The sequence below is a fragment of the Oncorhynchus keta genome, chromosome 19 (assembly GCF_023373465.1).
Source record: "Oncorhynchus keta strain PuntledgeMale-10-30-2019 chromosome 19, Oket_V2, whole genome shotgun sequence".
NCBI classification, from domain to species: domain Eukaryota; kingdom Metazoa; phylum Chordata; class Actinopteri; order Salmoniformes; family Salmonidae; genus Oncorhynchus; species Oncorhynchus keta.
This window is the reverse complement of record NC_068439.1, coordinates 70,157,018-70,172,442: the sequence shown is the minus strand read 5'-3', so window position 1 is coordinate 70,172,442 and position 15,425 is coordinate 70,157,018. Positions and strand designations below refer to the sequence as shown.

General features: G+C 38.6%; 1 protein-coding gene across 1 annotated transcript; it reads right to left on the bottom strand.

The window, feature by feature from the left end:
• Positions 1-2,231: 2,231 nt before the first annotated feature.
• LOC118398794 (paired box protein Pax-1-like) lies at positions 2,232-6,945 on the bottom strand. The gene is made up of 5 exons (XM_035794505.2): positions 6,677-6,945; positions 5,629-6,255; positions 4,530-4,663; positions 4,156-4,366; positions 2,232-2,881 (listed from the first exon to the last, which is right to left on the bottom strand). Exons 1-5 carry the CDS (start codon positions 6,678-6,680, stop codon positions 2,796-2,798), a joined length of 1,062 nt encoding a protein of 353 aa, XP_035650398.1. The 5' UTR covers positions 6,681-6,945; the 3' UTR covers positions 2,232-2,795.
• Positions 6,946-15,425: the final 8,480 nt, after the last annotated feature.

The window sequence follows — 15,425 nt, the reverse complement described above, 5'->3', positions numbered from 1 at the left end:
GTCCCTCAGGTTAAGATACTGCATACATTCTGAGAGGATAGGCCTACTACACAGTCAGATCGTTTGCCTAATGAATGAAAGCACGTGTACATTTACAGGACATATAGCTTGACTCACACCATAACACCTCACAGAAATATCCATAAGGACACACATACCCAGGTCCATACATTGAATTAGTATACGGGTCTGCAAACACCATATATTTTCTCCTCCACCTGTCTCAACAGTCCTATAGGACAGGCATCGTTTTCTACTTTGGGGTGGTGAGGTGGTGTTGATTGCAGAGGAGACATACTGGACTGTGATGGATGAAGCTACATGCTGCAGCTCCCCTTCCTTTGTGTTGATGTCCATCACCAGGTGTCCATGGTAACCCTCCCACACACGTCTCTCTTTACATGCCCCTGCTGCTAACGACTTCCTGTCTGTCTTTCTGACTATTGTCCAAACAGTCAACCTGCTCACCCTGAGTACAGCATCCCACAAGACCTTTTGTTAAAGTTAGTTTCTTATCCAGTACATGACATAATCTGACAACTACCTCAATCCAATATCGAAACTTTGAAGCGCATTTCACCAACATGTTCATTTGGATGATAAAAAATACATTTGACAAAATATGGATGTAAGGATAAACAAACTCAAACAACAAAGCTGAAATAGCGGCACCTGGATTGTGTTATGTATATTTCTGTTCAGAATGTCCCACATGTTCTCATCCTGGAGAGGTCTGTGGCTTGGCTTTGGACTGGGTTATAGCCACCGCACAGACAAACTGCAGACTAGGGATTGTTAAAAGTAAGCGCTTAGCAAAACTATGTTTTCCACTTCCACTAACTCTATTTTCATAAGGTTTTCTAGGTTAGTATTTTAAGTCCTATATGCATATATAAAAATTCCTAAATTGCTCTCTGTTTATGCCTCAAAAGCTCAACTAGGCCTCTGTGTTCATCCTGGAAATGTTGTCAAATCTATGACCTTAAACAAGTATTATTTTTAAAGACATAGGTCTATCTAGTTAAATAAAGGCTAAATAAAATGACAAATCTTACATAACCAGGCGAGAAGTTAATATATATTTAGTCTTGTACAAGAACGTCCTATAATATTATAACTATAATAACAATAATAATTATAATTCACATGAATGTGTTGGATGACATATTATCGTATTAAAACATAAATGTTATATAGATAAATACATGAATGTTCATGTACATATTACTCACAATAATACGTCCTTGTAGTGATAATGAATTTCAGTAGCCTTGTAATATTTCGAGAAGGGTTTGAGTTGGATTCATTTCAATATGCTACGTTATATCAAGTAGAACTACCATGCACACTCCTAACGTGATATAGAATAGAATAAAGTAGATAGGTTAGGCCTAAGTGATAATAATATAGGATAATCTTTTCGATTTCGATGAAGCATTTAGTTTACACTTTCTAGCTATTTGGCCTATAGCTCCCACCGATTGAATTGGCGAATACACTTTTGATATAAATTCAGTTGAACAGATGCACACTGTAAACTGGAATAAACAAATATTAAAAAACAAATGTGCATATGGAAAAACGTTGCTGGGATGGGGCTAGTCTGCATGGTTTCATCGGTTGGTGATAGTTTGCTCACAGTCAACAACTTCTCAAATCCAGGCTCCAATATTTTCTGAAGATTGAAGACAACACAGTATGCTGTCCCAAATTGAGCAACATTTACAAACATCAAATTTAAGTGTCATAAATGCTACTCTCGGCGTAGCATTATTAGCTTTAGATGTACCTATATCCTTCTATGATTATTGACGCAAACGGTGCGTAACCGCAGTTGCGCACGCATGACTTGCATTCCTACCTGATGTTTCGATTGATCAGATGCTACTGTGTGTTGATTCTTGGATTATCGGGTGTTTCGTGTTTGTCTTGGAATAGGCTATCCAATAGAGGTGCCACTCTATGATTGTTGTCATGGTCTGGTGCCACAAATAAGAAGTGCATTTAGGTCTTTATTTTTGACTAATTGTTTGGTAACTATATTGCGGTCAGCGTCCGTACCCAGATAGAGTGAGAGATAAATCAAATCTGTCCGGGTGGTAGCATCTGGTCAAAGGTTTACAGAGTGAGACCTCAGGAGAAAAGGTGTTATACTAAACCATTCAAGTTATTATACCAATCACAATTTCATTCATTTTAATTTGACCAGTAGCCAAAAATAGGGGCAAAGCTGCATGAATTTGGGAAATCCAAATATGTCGAAATAGGCATTTCCCGTTTAGCAGGCCTTTATTAAGCACAGTTATAAAAAATATACATAATACACTTTTTGCGGATGTCATTTACAAAATTACAAATACATGATATTGTTCACATTTTGAACTTTCCTTTTCAGTCCATAATAACAAATGTTTGTTTGAACACACACAGCATGCACGCCTATTAGCCATATCCGTCGTGGAAACAATGTGACCTCGGGGAAGTTACATAATTAGTTTTACGCAATTTCGATTTGGGATGAGTTTTGGATGAGTGAAATACAAAATATATAATAATGAAGTCCTAACCAACACCACTGCGTTAATGCAGGTGAACAAGACTATAACAACATTCATGTCTACATTCGATTATTTTACAATTGTATTGAACTGCAATGCAATTACACTGAATAACGTTTGAAATGTATGTTCCTCACTTACTGGTGGAATTATTGAAAATTCGCCCATAATTGTATGCATTTTCTGTACATTGCCTATTTGAAGAGAGCTTGACCGTCCGTTGGGTTCGTTGGGTCATTAAGCTGAGGTCGGGAGGGAGAGTCCGTGTATGTTCAACGCCTCGTGCTGGTGCTTGATCAAGGGACTGTGAGGTTTTCTGTCTCCTGTGAAAAACAAACAACAGATACAGTATGTTTCTGGAACAAATAAGTCGTAATTCAGAACAGTGAGCACACAAAATCATGTCAATTATAGGTCAGGTCTCAATGCCCTAGCAAGATTAGATACCTAGACTTGTTTCTCATCTGATAGAGATCGAGGTTATTGGACTGTCATACCTAGGTGTATTAAACGGGGATGGAATTATATGAATGTGTCCATCGCACTGGACAAATTTGAGGCCTACCATATGTAGCAATGTTTAATTCTTCACACAAATATTATCTTCACAAAAGTATAAGCAGGCATGTAACTGATATCAAAATTATTGCCCTACGATAAACAGCAGGGTATGGATAATGTAGGTTACTCAAATATTTAATTTAGAATTATACTGATTGGTTTAACATTAATAGGCTTATCTTTTAATAGGCTTTTTGTTCAAATGAAGTCGAATGTGGTTGGAAATGACACCGCTAATTGCATGGCTGTTGTCATTTATATCAAATTACCTCAATTACATTTTTATCCGTAAAAAAAGGTTATGATATTGTGGAAATGTAGGTCTATCAATGCAAAACCTTCCCTACAGGACTACTCGTCGTTGAAAAGCAAACGCACGCACAACCCTTGAAACAGAGGAATATATAACTTTGCCTAAAATGTATTCGCAAATTAAATAGACATAATTTGAACATCATAGCTAGCTAATTATACCATTATTTAATGAATATGTAAACGTTTGGAAAAATGTGGTCTATATCGTTAGGCTAATACCTATCATATAATTCAACTATTATTAATAGGTTCTTCAAGGCCACCTACACCAAAGGCCTACAGTCATCACCTGAAGGTATGAAATGCTATTGCTGAAGGACTACTCTGTACATTTACACTGGCTTGGTACCATAATGACTTGCACAGTAAATAAAGTAACCTTCTCTCAAAGAACTCAATGTTTTTTTTTCCTTATCAGTCGCCCAACACAGCCTGCTCTGTTGTTTGTGCCCGAAGCTTCCGTTGTATGTAGCATTTAGGCCTATGGCCTATATAAAATACAACATGATCTAAATGCCAACCGTTGTCATCCTCGAGCACCTAATTAAACCCATCCTCGTCGGGTTTAGACCCACGGGGCCTAATCTTTTTTTTTTACGAGTTGCATTTAAAAATAGCTGTTTTTTTGATTGACAGCTGCATATATGTGTGTCATTGTGCTTTATTAAAAATATCCGCTGGAAGACTTGAAAGCTAAAAAACGACTTGCTTAGTTAGTTACCTTCTCGTGATGAGTGTTTGAAAGACATTGCCGTGTGGAGGTCTCCACCTTGCATGGTTGCTCCGCTGTTGGGGTGGGCCAGGCTTGCGTTCTGAGACTGCCAGTGGTGTCCTGTTGTCATGTAGTTAGCTGCTGGCCCACCATACACCCCGTATTGGTTTGGGGGAGAGTAGGCACAAGCAGGTACATAACTAGATAGGTTTGAAGAAGACTGAAAAAAAACGGAAGAAAAAAAAAACGTTTAAGCACAGCGAAGCAAAACGCCCCAAAACGTTGATATGTATGCATATATTTACAGTGGACATCTTGTGGAAACGGATTCTGATCAAACTATGAACATATTCGTTGTTTGTGTATTTGTTTCATAATTGTACCTGATGATACTTAATGTCTGCCTCTAGGGATGATTTCTCTATTCCGTTGACGCCATGGGCAGAGGAAAAAGTCGCTCTGTTAACGCTCGCCCACTCCTCCATTTTTGATTGGTACCCCTCTGCTCCAGCAATGGCTGTGGAAAATGTTTCAGTGTAGAATATAACATTATTAGGCTAACAAACCAATGTACGTTTTTATTCGATATGAAGCCAACTTAGTTGAGCATTTTAAACCATGTATTTTGGGTTCTAGCTCTTGTGTTAAGAACATTCCTTTTGCTAAAATACAGGATGGTAGTGAACATTTTATGATAAACAGATGTTTTTTATTAAATTCTTGGGGAAATTATCTGATAAACACACACTTCAACCAATCTTTATTTTATTAAAATCAGATCGAATGTTTGTGGCCACAACGTTTTTAATGCCATGTTTTTTGTAAATTCTTGAGATTTTAGAACAACATATTATATTACATTATTGCTGATGTAAATCCTATAGGTTTGTAGTCTGGCCTGTTGGACCTGTTGGTCTCATGCGATTATAATGCTATACTTTGAAGAGAAACAATAAGATATCTGACATAAAATAAGACGTTTAGCCTAATTAACGTTCACAATAGACTACGAGTTCGTTGTAGAAATATGAATAGGCCAAACCACAAAGTAGGACTCACACTGATAGGCCTATACGTACGGCTATTTCCCCATCGACAAAATTCAAGATGATTTTGCATTTATAGTTTATAGGAGATGCGCCATTTGGCTCCTTTATCAATATTATTTAAACTTTCGTCCATTCCAAAATTATACATTAGGCCTATTCAGCCCATATGAACTTCTCACTATTTACAGTTAGGCCTATATCGTTATTATATTTGTATATCACTGATGTTGACTATACGTTTGTTGTTTTAAATTGTTTCTCATTAATGTGAAATCATCTGAAATATCTGTGTGATTAACAAGCCACACTGACGGATGCAAAAATGTACCAATGTTATTAATTTGAGCGCTCAATGGACAATGCTGCTGTCTATGAGAAAACAACTCAGCTTCAAGAGTAACATACATGCACAATATTTGATTTTGTCACCTACCTGAGGGGTCCATGAAGGCTCGAATGCCCAAAATGTTGCTGACTGTGTGCACCGAAGGCCATCCATGACGGGAGAGGCTGACATGGCCAGCTGTGATCGGTACACCGTGACCGCTGCCAATTTTAGTCCCAGTGGGTGACATTGCACTGGGGTATGAGTACGGGTACATGTGGTTGTAGGATAGCTGAGGATGGGTTGGCTTGCTGTTCTCATACTGGCCCGGCTGAGAAAGATTTCCTATTTTGTTGCGTAAAATGCGGCTTATGGAGCTAACCGAAGGAACGTTATATTTATCACAAACTGCATCTGCAAGAAGCCTGTCCCTGATCTCCCAAGCAAAAATTCCAGGGTCTCCTTGTTTGTAATCCCTTATGCTTTTCACCACGTTGGGTGTTGTGACCCGGGGTTTACTTCCTCCTATGGCACCGGGCAATATCGAACCCGTCTCGTTATATCTCGCTAGTATCTTGCTCACGCAGCCATGAGATACTCGAAGCTGTCTACTGATGTCACAGGGTCGTATTCCAAGTTGAGCTAATTCCACGATTCTGATCCGGATCGAATTTGGAAGAGGTCGCCCGTTGACAAATACCCCGCCAAGCTGGTTTACTTCTCCATATGTTTGATCTGCAAAAAACAAATACGGAATTGCATTGATGTGCATAGACTCGACATAGCAACATGACGGAGTTTTAAACAATAGCCTGTTTAGCCTAGCCTAGCACAATGCACACTCAAGTTCCCGAAAAGTCATTCCCTCTCCATCTATATCACTCAGGCTGTTATGGCTCTCAACTACAATGTTCTCTAACCTATTATGCTCTCAAACATCGTCAAGCAGTTCACTCCAAATGTGTCTGAAAATTAAAATAGCCTATGAAAATGGAGACATGGACACTGCCACTGGAATGATAGAAGGACTCACGATTTAAGGACACGCTAGTAGGCTACAATATAAAGCTAAAACCTAATGCATTCACATCTCTATTTATGCAAACATGATCTCCTGACGAGTCAAAGATCCATGCAAAATGAATAATGACTTTACCCATTGCTTTTGGTTTGAGATGTTTTCCTCTACCAGTTGCCAATGGTCGAAAAGTGCAGTCTTCACCCTTCTGCACATGAGATGAGGAAAATGGTTTTTCTGTGCGTTTTTCCTTCAGTTCTGCTCTTTCATTTCTGGTAAGATGATCTAAAACGGCGAGTTTGGGCAAAGGGGCTGAAGTGATCTTTGTCCCATAAGGGGAAATGTGTCCATCCCGAAGGCTCAAGTGTGCGCAGATTAATTTGACGCATCCATTACGTCAATCTTGTTGGCTGTGCTCAAGGCTCTTTCCCCATTTCATTGGTCTCCTCCTCCGTGTGTATCTAGCCTAGCTACTCCACCGAATCTTTTCCGGTTTTTAGAGTATAGGCTACACTCTTGGAACTCGGAGAAAACATGGAAATTGGAAATTAAAATCCAAAACAAAAAGCTGTTCTCCACGACAAGGATAAATATACTCTGTTTAAAGATAGGCCTATTTGATTATTACAATGGATAGAATTAACATGTAATTATGGGCCATTATTTTTAATTCATTTACTGATTGACCATATGCTATGACATTTTTTGTGATACAAGCTTGCATTATATATTAGTAATTAGCATTTTTAATTAGCATTTTTATCCATCCGAAAAGTTACCACAATTATGAAACGTGGACTTGGAAGTCATGACCCAATAAAGATTTATGCTAAACACACATGAAAAATCTGCACTTTAGTTTGAAAAAAGCAATATTTACCTACCCCTTAATTGCAATTAATTGAATCTGCGCACAATGGTCATATGGAAAAAACACTCAATTCATACACTTTCTATGCAATTTCTGGTTTACTACAGACCTATTCGAACATTACATTTACATTTACATTTAAGTCATTTAGCAGACGCTCTTATCCAGAGCGACTCGATATTTGAGAGATCTTTGGTGTGCTTGATTGAGTGAGTGATGATTAGGCCACTATGGTTACTCATGGCTAAGGCTATGTGATACATTGGGCACATGGCAGATGGATTAGCCTATTATGATGTGGCGCATACAGTATGTGAGGCCTACATCTTTCTGTCGTAGGCTACTTAAGACTATTGCTGTTATGCGTCGTGAAGTTGGAACCTTTTCTTTTCCAATACATCGTATGGCTTATTGAAATGCAAACTGATTTCAATTGATTGATTATGATTGGTCTTTCAAACACATGTATAGCCTACTCTTCACACCAACAAAAAAAGCAAAATGTTGAAGTTTTTGAATGCCCAGAGGGTCTGTGACAAACGTCTGTTTTGATTTATTTTTACGGTAAATCTATTTTTAAGGATACATTGCTGTTCATCCGGCCATGCTAATTACAGTGGTAATGATACATATTTGGCATGTACTGTATTTTGGTCTTTGCCACTCTTTTCCTCTGAAGAACTATGTAAATCGTTTATTGGTCCACACGATTTCTTGTTTACCTATAAACAAATGCAACAGTTTTTTTTTCGTTATATGCCTATTTTCAGCAAGAAGACGTGGGTGTTGTTTTCTTTATATTTATTTATTTACATTTATATTGTTTCACATATATTCATTACAATTGATATAACTATTGATCTTCCCTGATATATGTGCATTGGAATATAGGATACAGGTAGGCCTATTTATCATTTATCATTTAAAAGATAAAAGTGTTTTGTTTTGTGAGATAGTCCTATATGGGCATACTGGGAGGTTATTTTCTATTTAAACGACAAGGCCTGTCCCTGAAAGTAGGCATATACCCATTAAACTGGTATGGTTTCAATTGTCTTTATTTATTTATTTTATTGAGAAAATCTCTGTGCCTCCTTTTTTAAATTGAATGTTTATGGGGATGGTGATCTCATAGTTAAGTCAGACGACTTGATCAAGACAAGGGGCGTGAATAGCAAGACATCACCGCAAATATGTACTGCACAGTAGCCACACCTGCAAACATAGCCAGGTGCTTATCAACTGATCTTTTGCTAAGAATTTGATAAAGGTTACCTGTAGTATGCATTGCACATAGTTCAAAGAAAGACACTCCTGGTTTTGTCATTTGATTGTAGTTCTCAATAGATCGATATGTTCATTTATGATCTTGGTTTGATGTGATGTGTGTTTGGAGCTGAGGTGTGATGCATTCAGAAAATGTAGGTTCTGCAACATATTCATTTTTCAAGCCTTTCATTTTCTCAAGAAAATATTGGTATCGACAGTTCTACATAAATATAATTCCATTCAATTAGCATGCAGTCTACAAAATTAAAGACAGTCCAATGTTTCTTTTTTGGATAATCTGTATTTAGAGATGAGATCCATCTCATGTTTTCCCTGTTGCATTAGCCTGTCTGTGGGGTCACTGACTGGGTCCTCCTACTGCCAGGTCTTGGCTGTGCAGTTCTCTGCTTCCCCCAGATGAGGCTGTGCTCATCATAGAATTGGACAAATTGGACATATTGCCCTGGGATGAGCTACTTCTGTACTCCTTACCACAGTTGCCAAATATCAGAACTCAACATCGAACAGATCATGCAAAATGCCTTTTAGTGATTTTGGACCATTTTCAATGATGTTGACTACTTTAAACATCTTCTCCAGAACCGCTGGACCGATTGGCATCAAATTTGGTATATAGCATCTATGTACCCATGTCTTCAAATATTTTCCAGGCCTCTAGCTCAAACATTATGGCTGCTATGAGCCAATGAGCTTGCATGAATGGTTTTGACTGTCCAGCACCGCCAGCATGCGACTAAACTGAACCATAGTTTACAGGTTAGCTGGACTCAAATCCCAGAGGATGTGTGCCAAATTGAATCACTCTGAGTCAAACAGATCAAGAGATATAAACACGTGCCCTTTACAGCACCACCGTGTGCTCCATCTGAATGTGCTTGTATATGTTGAGTCTTAACAGTGTTTGGAACATGTGTACCAAGTTTTGTGACAATACGAATATCCTAATTTATATGCATTTGTGTGCAAGACCACACCCATAGGAATGTTGTTTGATATGCTAGTTTGGAAAATGTTGCGTCAATAGATGCTAAATATAACTGTAAACTGGTCCTCCCTGTATACCCGTCGCAAGACCTACTGGTTGATGCTTATTTATAAATCCCTTTTAGGCCTCAATCCCCCCTATCTGAGATACCTACTGCGGCCCTCATCCTCCACATACAACACCCGTTCTGCCAGTCACATTCTGATAAAGGTCCGCAAAGCACACACATCCCTGGGTCGCTCCTCTTTTCAGTTCACTGCAGCTAGCGACTGGAATGAGCTGCAACAAACACTAAAACTGGACAGTTTTATCTCAATGTTTTTATTCAAAGACTCAATCATGGACTCTCTTACTGACAGTTGTGGCTGCTTTGTGTGATGTATTGTTGTCTCTACCTCCTTGACCTTTGTGCTGTTGACTGTGCCCAATAATGCTTGTACCATGTTTTGTGTTGCTACCATGTTGTTGTTATGTTGTGTTGCTATCATGCTGTGTTGTCATGTTGTGTTGCTGTCATGCTGTGTTGTGTTGTCATGTGTTGCTGCCTAGGTCTCTCTTTATATAGTGTTGTGCTGTCTCTCTTGCTGTGATGTGTGTTTTGTCCTATATTTATATTGTATTTGTTATTTATATTTGAATCCCAGGCCCCGTCCCCGCAGGAGGCCATTTGCCTTTTGGTAGGCCATCATTGTAAATAAGAATTTGTCCTTAACTGACTTGTATAGTTAAATAAAGGTTAAATAAATAAAATAAAATTAAAAAAATGGCAAGTTTCATCTGAATCTGGTGGTTCTGGAGGAGATGTCATTTAAGCAGGGTTGGATTACCAAACAAGTATGCAGGGCACCAAATGTGGTAGTCCGGCCACCCATTTAAGTGATATTTCACAAAATTTAAAATGGTGGAAATCCATCATGGCGGACTTTGCGAGAAGAGAGAGACTTATGCACCACATATCAGGATTCTAGGTCACACTGGGTGAGGGGTGTGAGCTTTCAAAGTTATCATTTTCAATTGCGTGTTATAGCGCCACCATGTGGCATTGGTATACTGTAATAATAATAATGACAAAGAAATACATATCTTCACCAGCTTTGTTGCTTCGACCCCTAATTACTTTTCACAGTGCAAATTGTTAATATTAATAATAATATGCTTTTAATTTGTTACATTTACTGCCAAATTGTCCAAATTTATATAATTTATGTTTAAAAAAAATCCATCATTCAGCTACTGGTGGTCCCCAAGAGCTTTTGACAGTGATTTGGTGGTCCCCGGAAGGAAAAGGTTGGGAACTCCTAGACGCTAGGGGCCAGTTTCCCTGACACATATTAAGCCCAGTCCTGGACTAACAATGAGGATAATTTTTTATTGAGATTCTTAATTGAGAATGTTTTTTAGTCCAAGACTAGGCATAATCTTTGTCAGGGAAGCTGGTCCTATATGAACATGTTAACTTAACTTTAATGCAGGATATGTGTCAATTATAGCTGCCCAGATATTTCAGCCTTTTTAATCTCACAATTTGTTATGTTCTCTATTCTAGATGACAGTTATACCCATATTTACAATAAAATGACCTAAGCGTTAAGATTATTCATATTTGAGACAATTCAAGTCATAATCTTCAAAGTTGTCACTAAAGAATAGTTCTTACACTGATACGAATAACATACTGTACATTGTAAAGTGCATAATTACACTGTAATGCAAGAAAAAGGAGGACATTTAACTCTTGTCATTACAGAATTATTTTGTATACTGATGGGTTATCACTTAGCTACACACTCCTTATAAACCAGTGTAGGTGGCAATTTAGACTACCTATTTCCTGTGACTGTAATTATTCTATCAGTATGATGTTCTTAGCTACTCTCTGTGACCTATCAAGTACAGTTCAAAAGCACATGTTTTTGGGGTGGAACTGTGTAACCACAGAAGAGGTCATTTGAGAGTAAAACATTTTAAAATTGTGGACTGACTTTTGCTACGTGGCTTTTGGTAACGTTCCCTCAAAGAAAAAACTAAAGTTATTCTATTTGGTTCTATTCTATTCTATGCTATTCTATTAGGTTATATTCTATTCTATGCTATTCTATTAGGTTATATTCTATTCTATGCTATTCTATTAGGTTCTATTCTATTCTATGCTATTCTATTAGGTTCTATTCTATTATAATATATTACATTCTAATATATTCTCAAGAGGGACAGCATTGCAGTCTCCCAAGTTCTGTAAAGCTGCATAGTGTTCGTTGTGCATTTTGTCCGCACCTACTGTCAGAAACAGCTGGTTAGCTGCTATATAGTATAGCCTTAACCTACAGACTACATGGCAGAGACAGCTGGTTAGTGGTGATATAGTATAGCCTTAACCTAGAGACCACAGGGCAGAAACAGCTGCTTAGTGGTGATATAGTATAGCCTTAACCTAGAGACTACAGGGCAGAGAAAGCTGGTTAGTGGTGATATAGTACAGCCTTAACCTACAGACCACAGGGCAGAGACAGCTAATTAGCTGCTATATAGTATAGCCTTAACCTACAGACTACAGGGCAGAGACAGCTGGTTAGTGGTGATATAGTATAGCCTTAACCTACAGACTACAGGGCAGAGATAGCTGGTTAGCTGCTATATACTATAGCCTTAACCTACAGACTACAGGGCAGAGACAGCTGGTTAGCTGCTATATACTATAGCCTTAACCAACAGACTACAGGCAGAAACAGCTGGTTAGCTGCTATATACTATAGCCTTAACCAACAAACTACAGGCAGAAACAGCTGGTTAGCTGCTATATACTATAGCCTTAACCAACAGACTACAGGCAGAAACAGCTGGTTATCTGCTATATACTATAGCCTTAACCAACAGACTACAGGCAGAAACAGCTGGTTAGCTGCTATATACTATAGCCTTAACCAACAGACTACAGGCAGAAACAGCTGGTTAGCGGTGTAAAACAAAAATATCAACAACAACTTTCTATCGCTGGATTTGAACTTGCAACCTTTGGAATCAGAGGTAGATGCTTACCGAAATCTACTTGAAGGTAATAGCGCATAATAGTGCCCCTAGTGGTGGGTTCCCACGTCATCTTCCAACGTCCTCAGACAGGGATGGATATGGAATAATGACTTGTATCACGGATGACCTGGCTGTACAGAAAAAATGAACTGTATGGGAACAGCAGAGATAAATAATTTCCGTTTAAAATACCTATTTGTTCAGATCAAATTCACAATCGCCTTCCCAAAACGTATTTGTTCCTTTTCCCCCCTGTACGTGTGCTCTCTTCATTCATGGTGGTGAGAACCTGAGGGGCGCCTCAGAGTCTGAGGGGAGCCTCAGATCAGGTAGATAAGGAAGAGTAAATTGATAACATTGTTGCCATGGATGCAGGATGTTTAGGACATGTTCTCTACAATAGGTTAAACAGGCTGCTCTCTCTGTCTGGTATGAACCTATCCTGAGGCCAAAGCTGTCAGGCTTGCTGTCAGAACGGCGTCATCCAATAATCTATATTTGTTGTTCTACATTATTGCAGGGATATTTCACATGCTGAATGTGTGAATTGAACATGTTTTTCACAATCTGAAGGAAATGTACTAGTCTTTCTCTTCAGACCTTTGACTGCTCTGCAGTCATCTTGACAGCAAACCGTTTTCTTATGGAGAGTGTCAATTGCCATTCTCAAAACCCATGGGATGAGGAAGAAAAAGGGATCTGAGGAGAGAGGATGTGAGAATCCCCCTTACTGTTGTAGGACTGCCTGCTGTCAGTGTAGTATTGATACAAAGGCGCCACCATCTGGAAAAACATGTAAATTACAGTTCTTATCCAAATGCATGACCTAGTCTTTTTCGGACAGTGGATTTAAACATGCTATTTGAGCCTATTTTGCATACCTCTATGCTTCGCAGATGTAGAGGGTTGAATTACACAGGTGGTGCAGTGCTAGTATTTCAACTGTGATTTTTGAATTTATTATGCCTCACACATCTCCTGTTGAAACCCCTATGGTTTAACCCACTGCACTCTATACACTTTTCATCTTCTTTCATCATTGAATGAATGATTGACATGTCGACACGCAGACCATGCCACCTGCTAACTTGAATTGAGAAGAGTTTTATGGGGAATACTACTACTGGTGGATGTAGGCCAGTGTCAGTGTGAGCCAGTAGGTGGCCCTCTTCACCTAACTTTGACTAGGAAGTATTTCTAAAGGCAACGATGGGATTGGTTTAGGACAGACAGAGGCTTTCAAGTTTGAAGTTGTGTTGTACAGTGGAATACCTTTCTTGCAAGCTCTTTTCCAACAATGTAGTAATCAATATCAGAAGTAGAACAATATTATACTATAAAATTAAGTAAAGTACAACAAAAACACACAATGAATGGAAAATAAGAAGAACATGAGAAAGTAACAAGATATATACAGGGTCAGTTCCAGAACCATATTTACAATGTGCAGGTATATTGGAGTGGTAGATATATATAGGGGTAAGGTGACCAGGCATCAGGATATATATATATATGTGTGTGTGTGTGTGTGTGTGTGTGTGTGTGTGTGTGTGTGTGTGTGTGTGTGTGTGTGTGTGTGTGTGTGTGTGTGTGTGTGTGTGTGTGTGTGTGTGTGTGTGTGTGTGTGTGTGTGTGTGTGTGTGTGTGTGTGTGTGTGTGTGTGTGTGTGTGTGTGTGTGTGTTTATTTGCCTGTGCTTACCAGGCAGGCAGTTGGTTCCTCCTCCCTCTTGCAGCCAGTAATGGTAACAGTTTGACAGGTCTGCCCAGGAGCTCTGCCCCTGACACCACTTCACACTGGTTTTCTTCTCTCAATATTCTGTCTGGGTTGATTTGATTATAAAACAGGGATCTGCCAGCATAAGGCTGGCAGGGCCCTCATACTATATAGGTCACAATTACATACATTTTTTTTTATTTTACCAGGCAAGTCAGTTAAGAACAAATTCTTATTTTCAATGACAGCCTAGGAACAGTGGGTTAACTGCCTGTTCAGGGGCAGTACCTTGTCAGCTCAGGGGTTTGAACTCACAACCTTCCAGTTACTAGTCCAACGCTCTAACCACTATTGTGATTATATGCCTCACAATTCTTTGTGCAGGCCATTGCAATTCAGTTCCGCAATAGGATGGAACTAATTGTTGTTGTAATGCATTACATTTGGAATACTATGGTACTAAGGTCTTTTAAATATAAAAACTTTCTGCCTGATAAATCTGCTAACAAATCCTCAACGTCAGAATATATCTTAGTTATCACAATACTGTTTTTCCCCTGGCCCTAAGAAGGATGTTTATTGTTTTGTCCAATGTCCTTGGCTTGTTTTGACCCTAAAGGTTAGAATATAACATCACCTTTAACTAAGAACCTGCTGGGAATGTTTGTTTGCTCCTTTGAGAACACAGAGAAGCTTCTGCTTGGCCATGATTTCTCTTTCTTGGACTGAGCCCGATTTACTATGGTGAAAATTGTTCAGTAGTTTCCAAAAACCAAGTAGTAAGTATCATGATGTGTATAATAATAACAAATAAGGTTTACAATCTGGCAAACATTGACCGCTAACTTGACAAACATCCATTTGGGCTACAAACATTCACCAAAAATCATAAATATGTGTACTTTAATAAACCATTGATCATCCTATATCAATTACAGAAAGGTTGTATTTGTCCTGGAATAAAGTTGTGTAAATTGTAAGGGGAGACTCTTCAGAAAG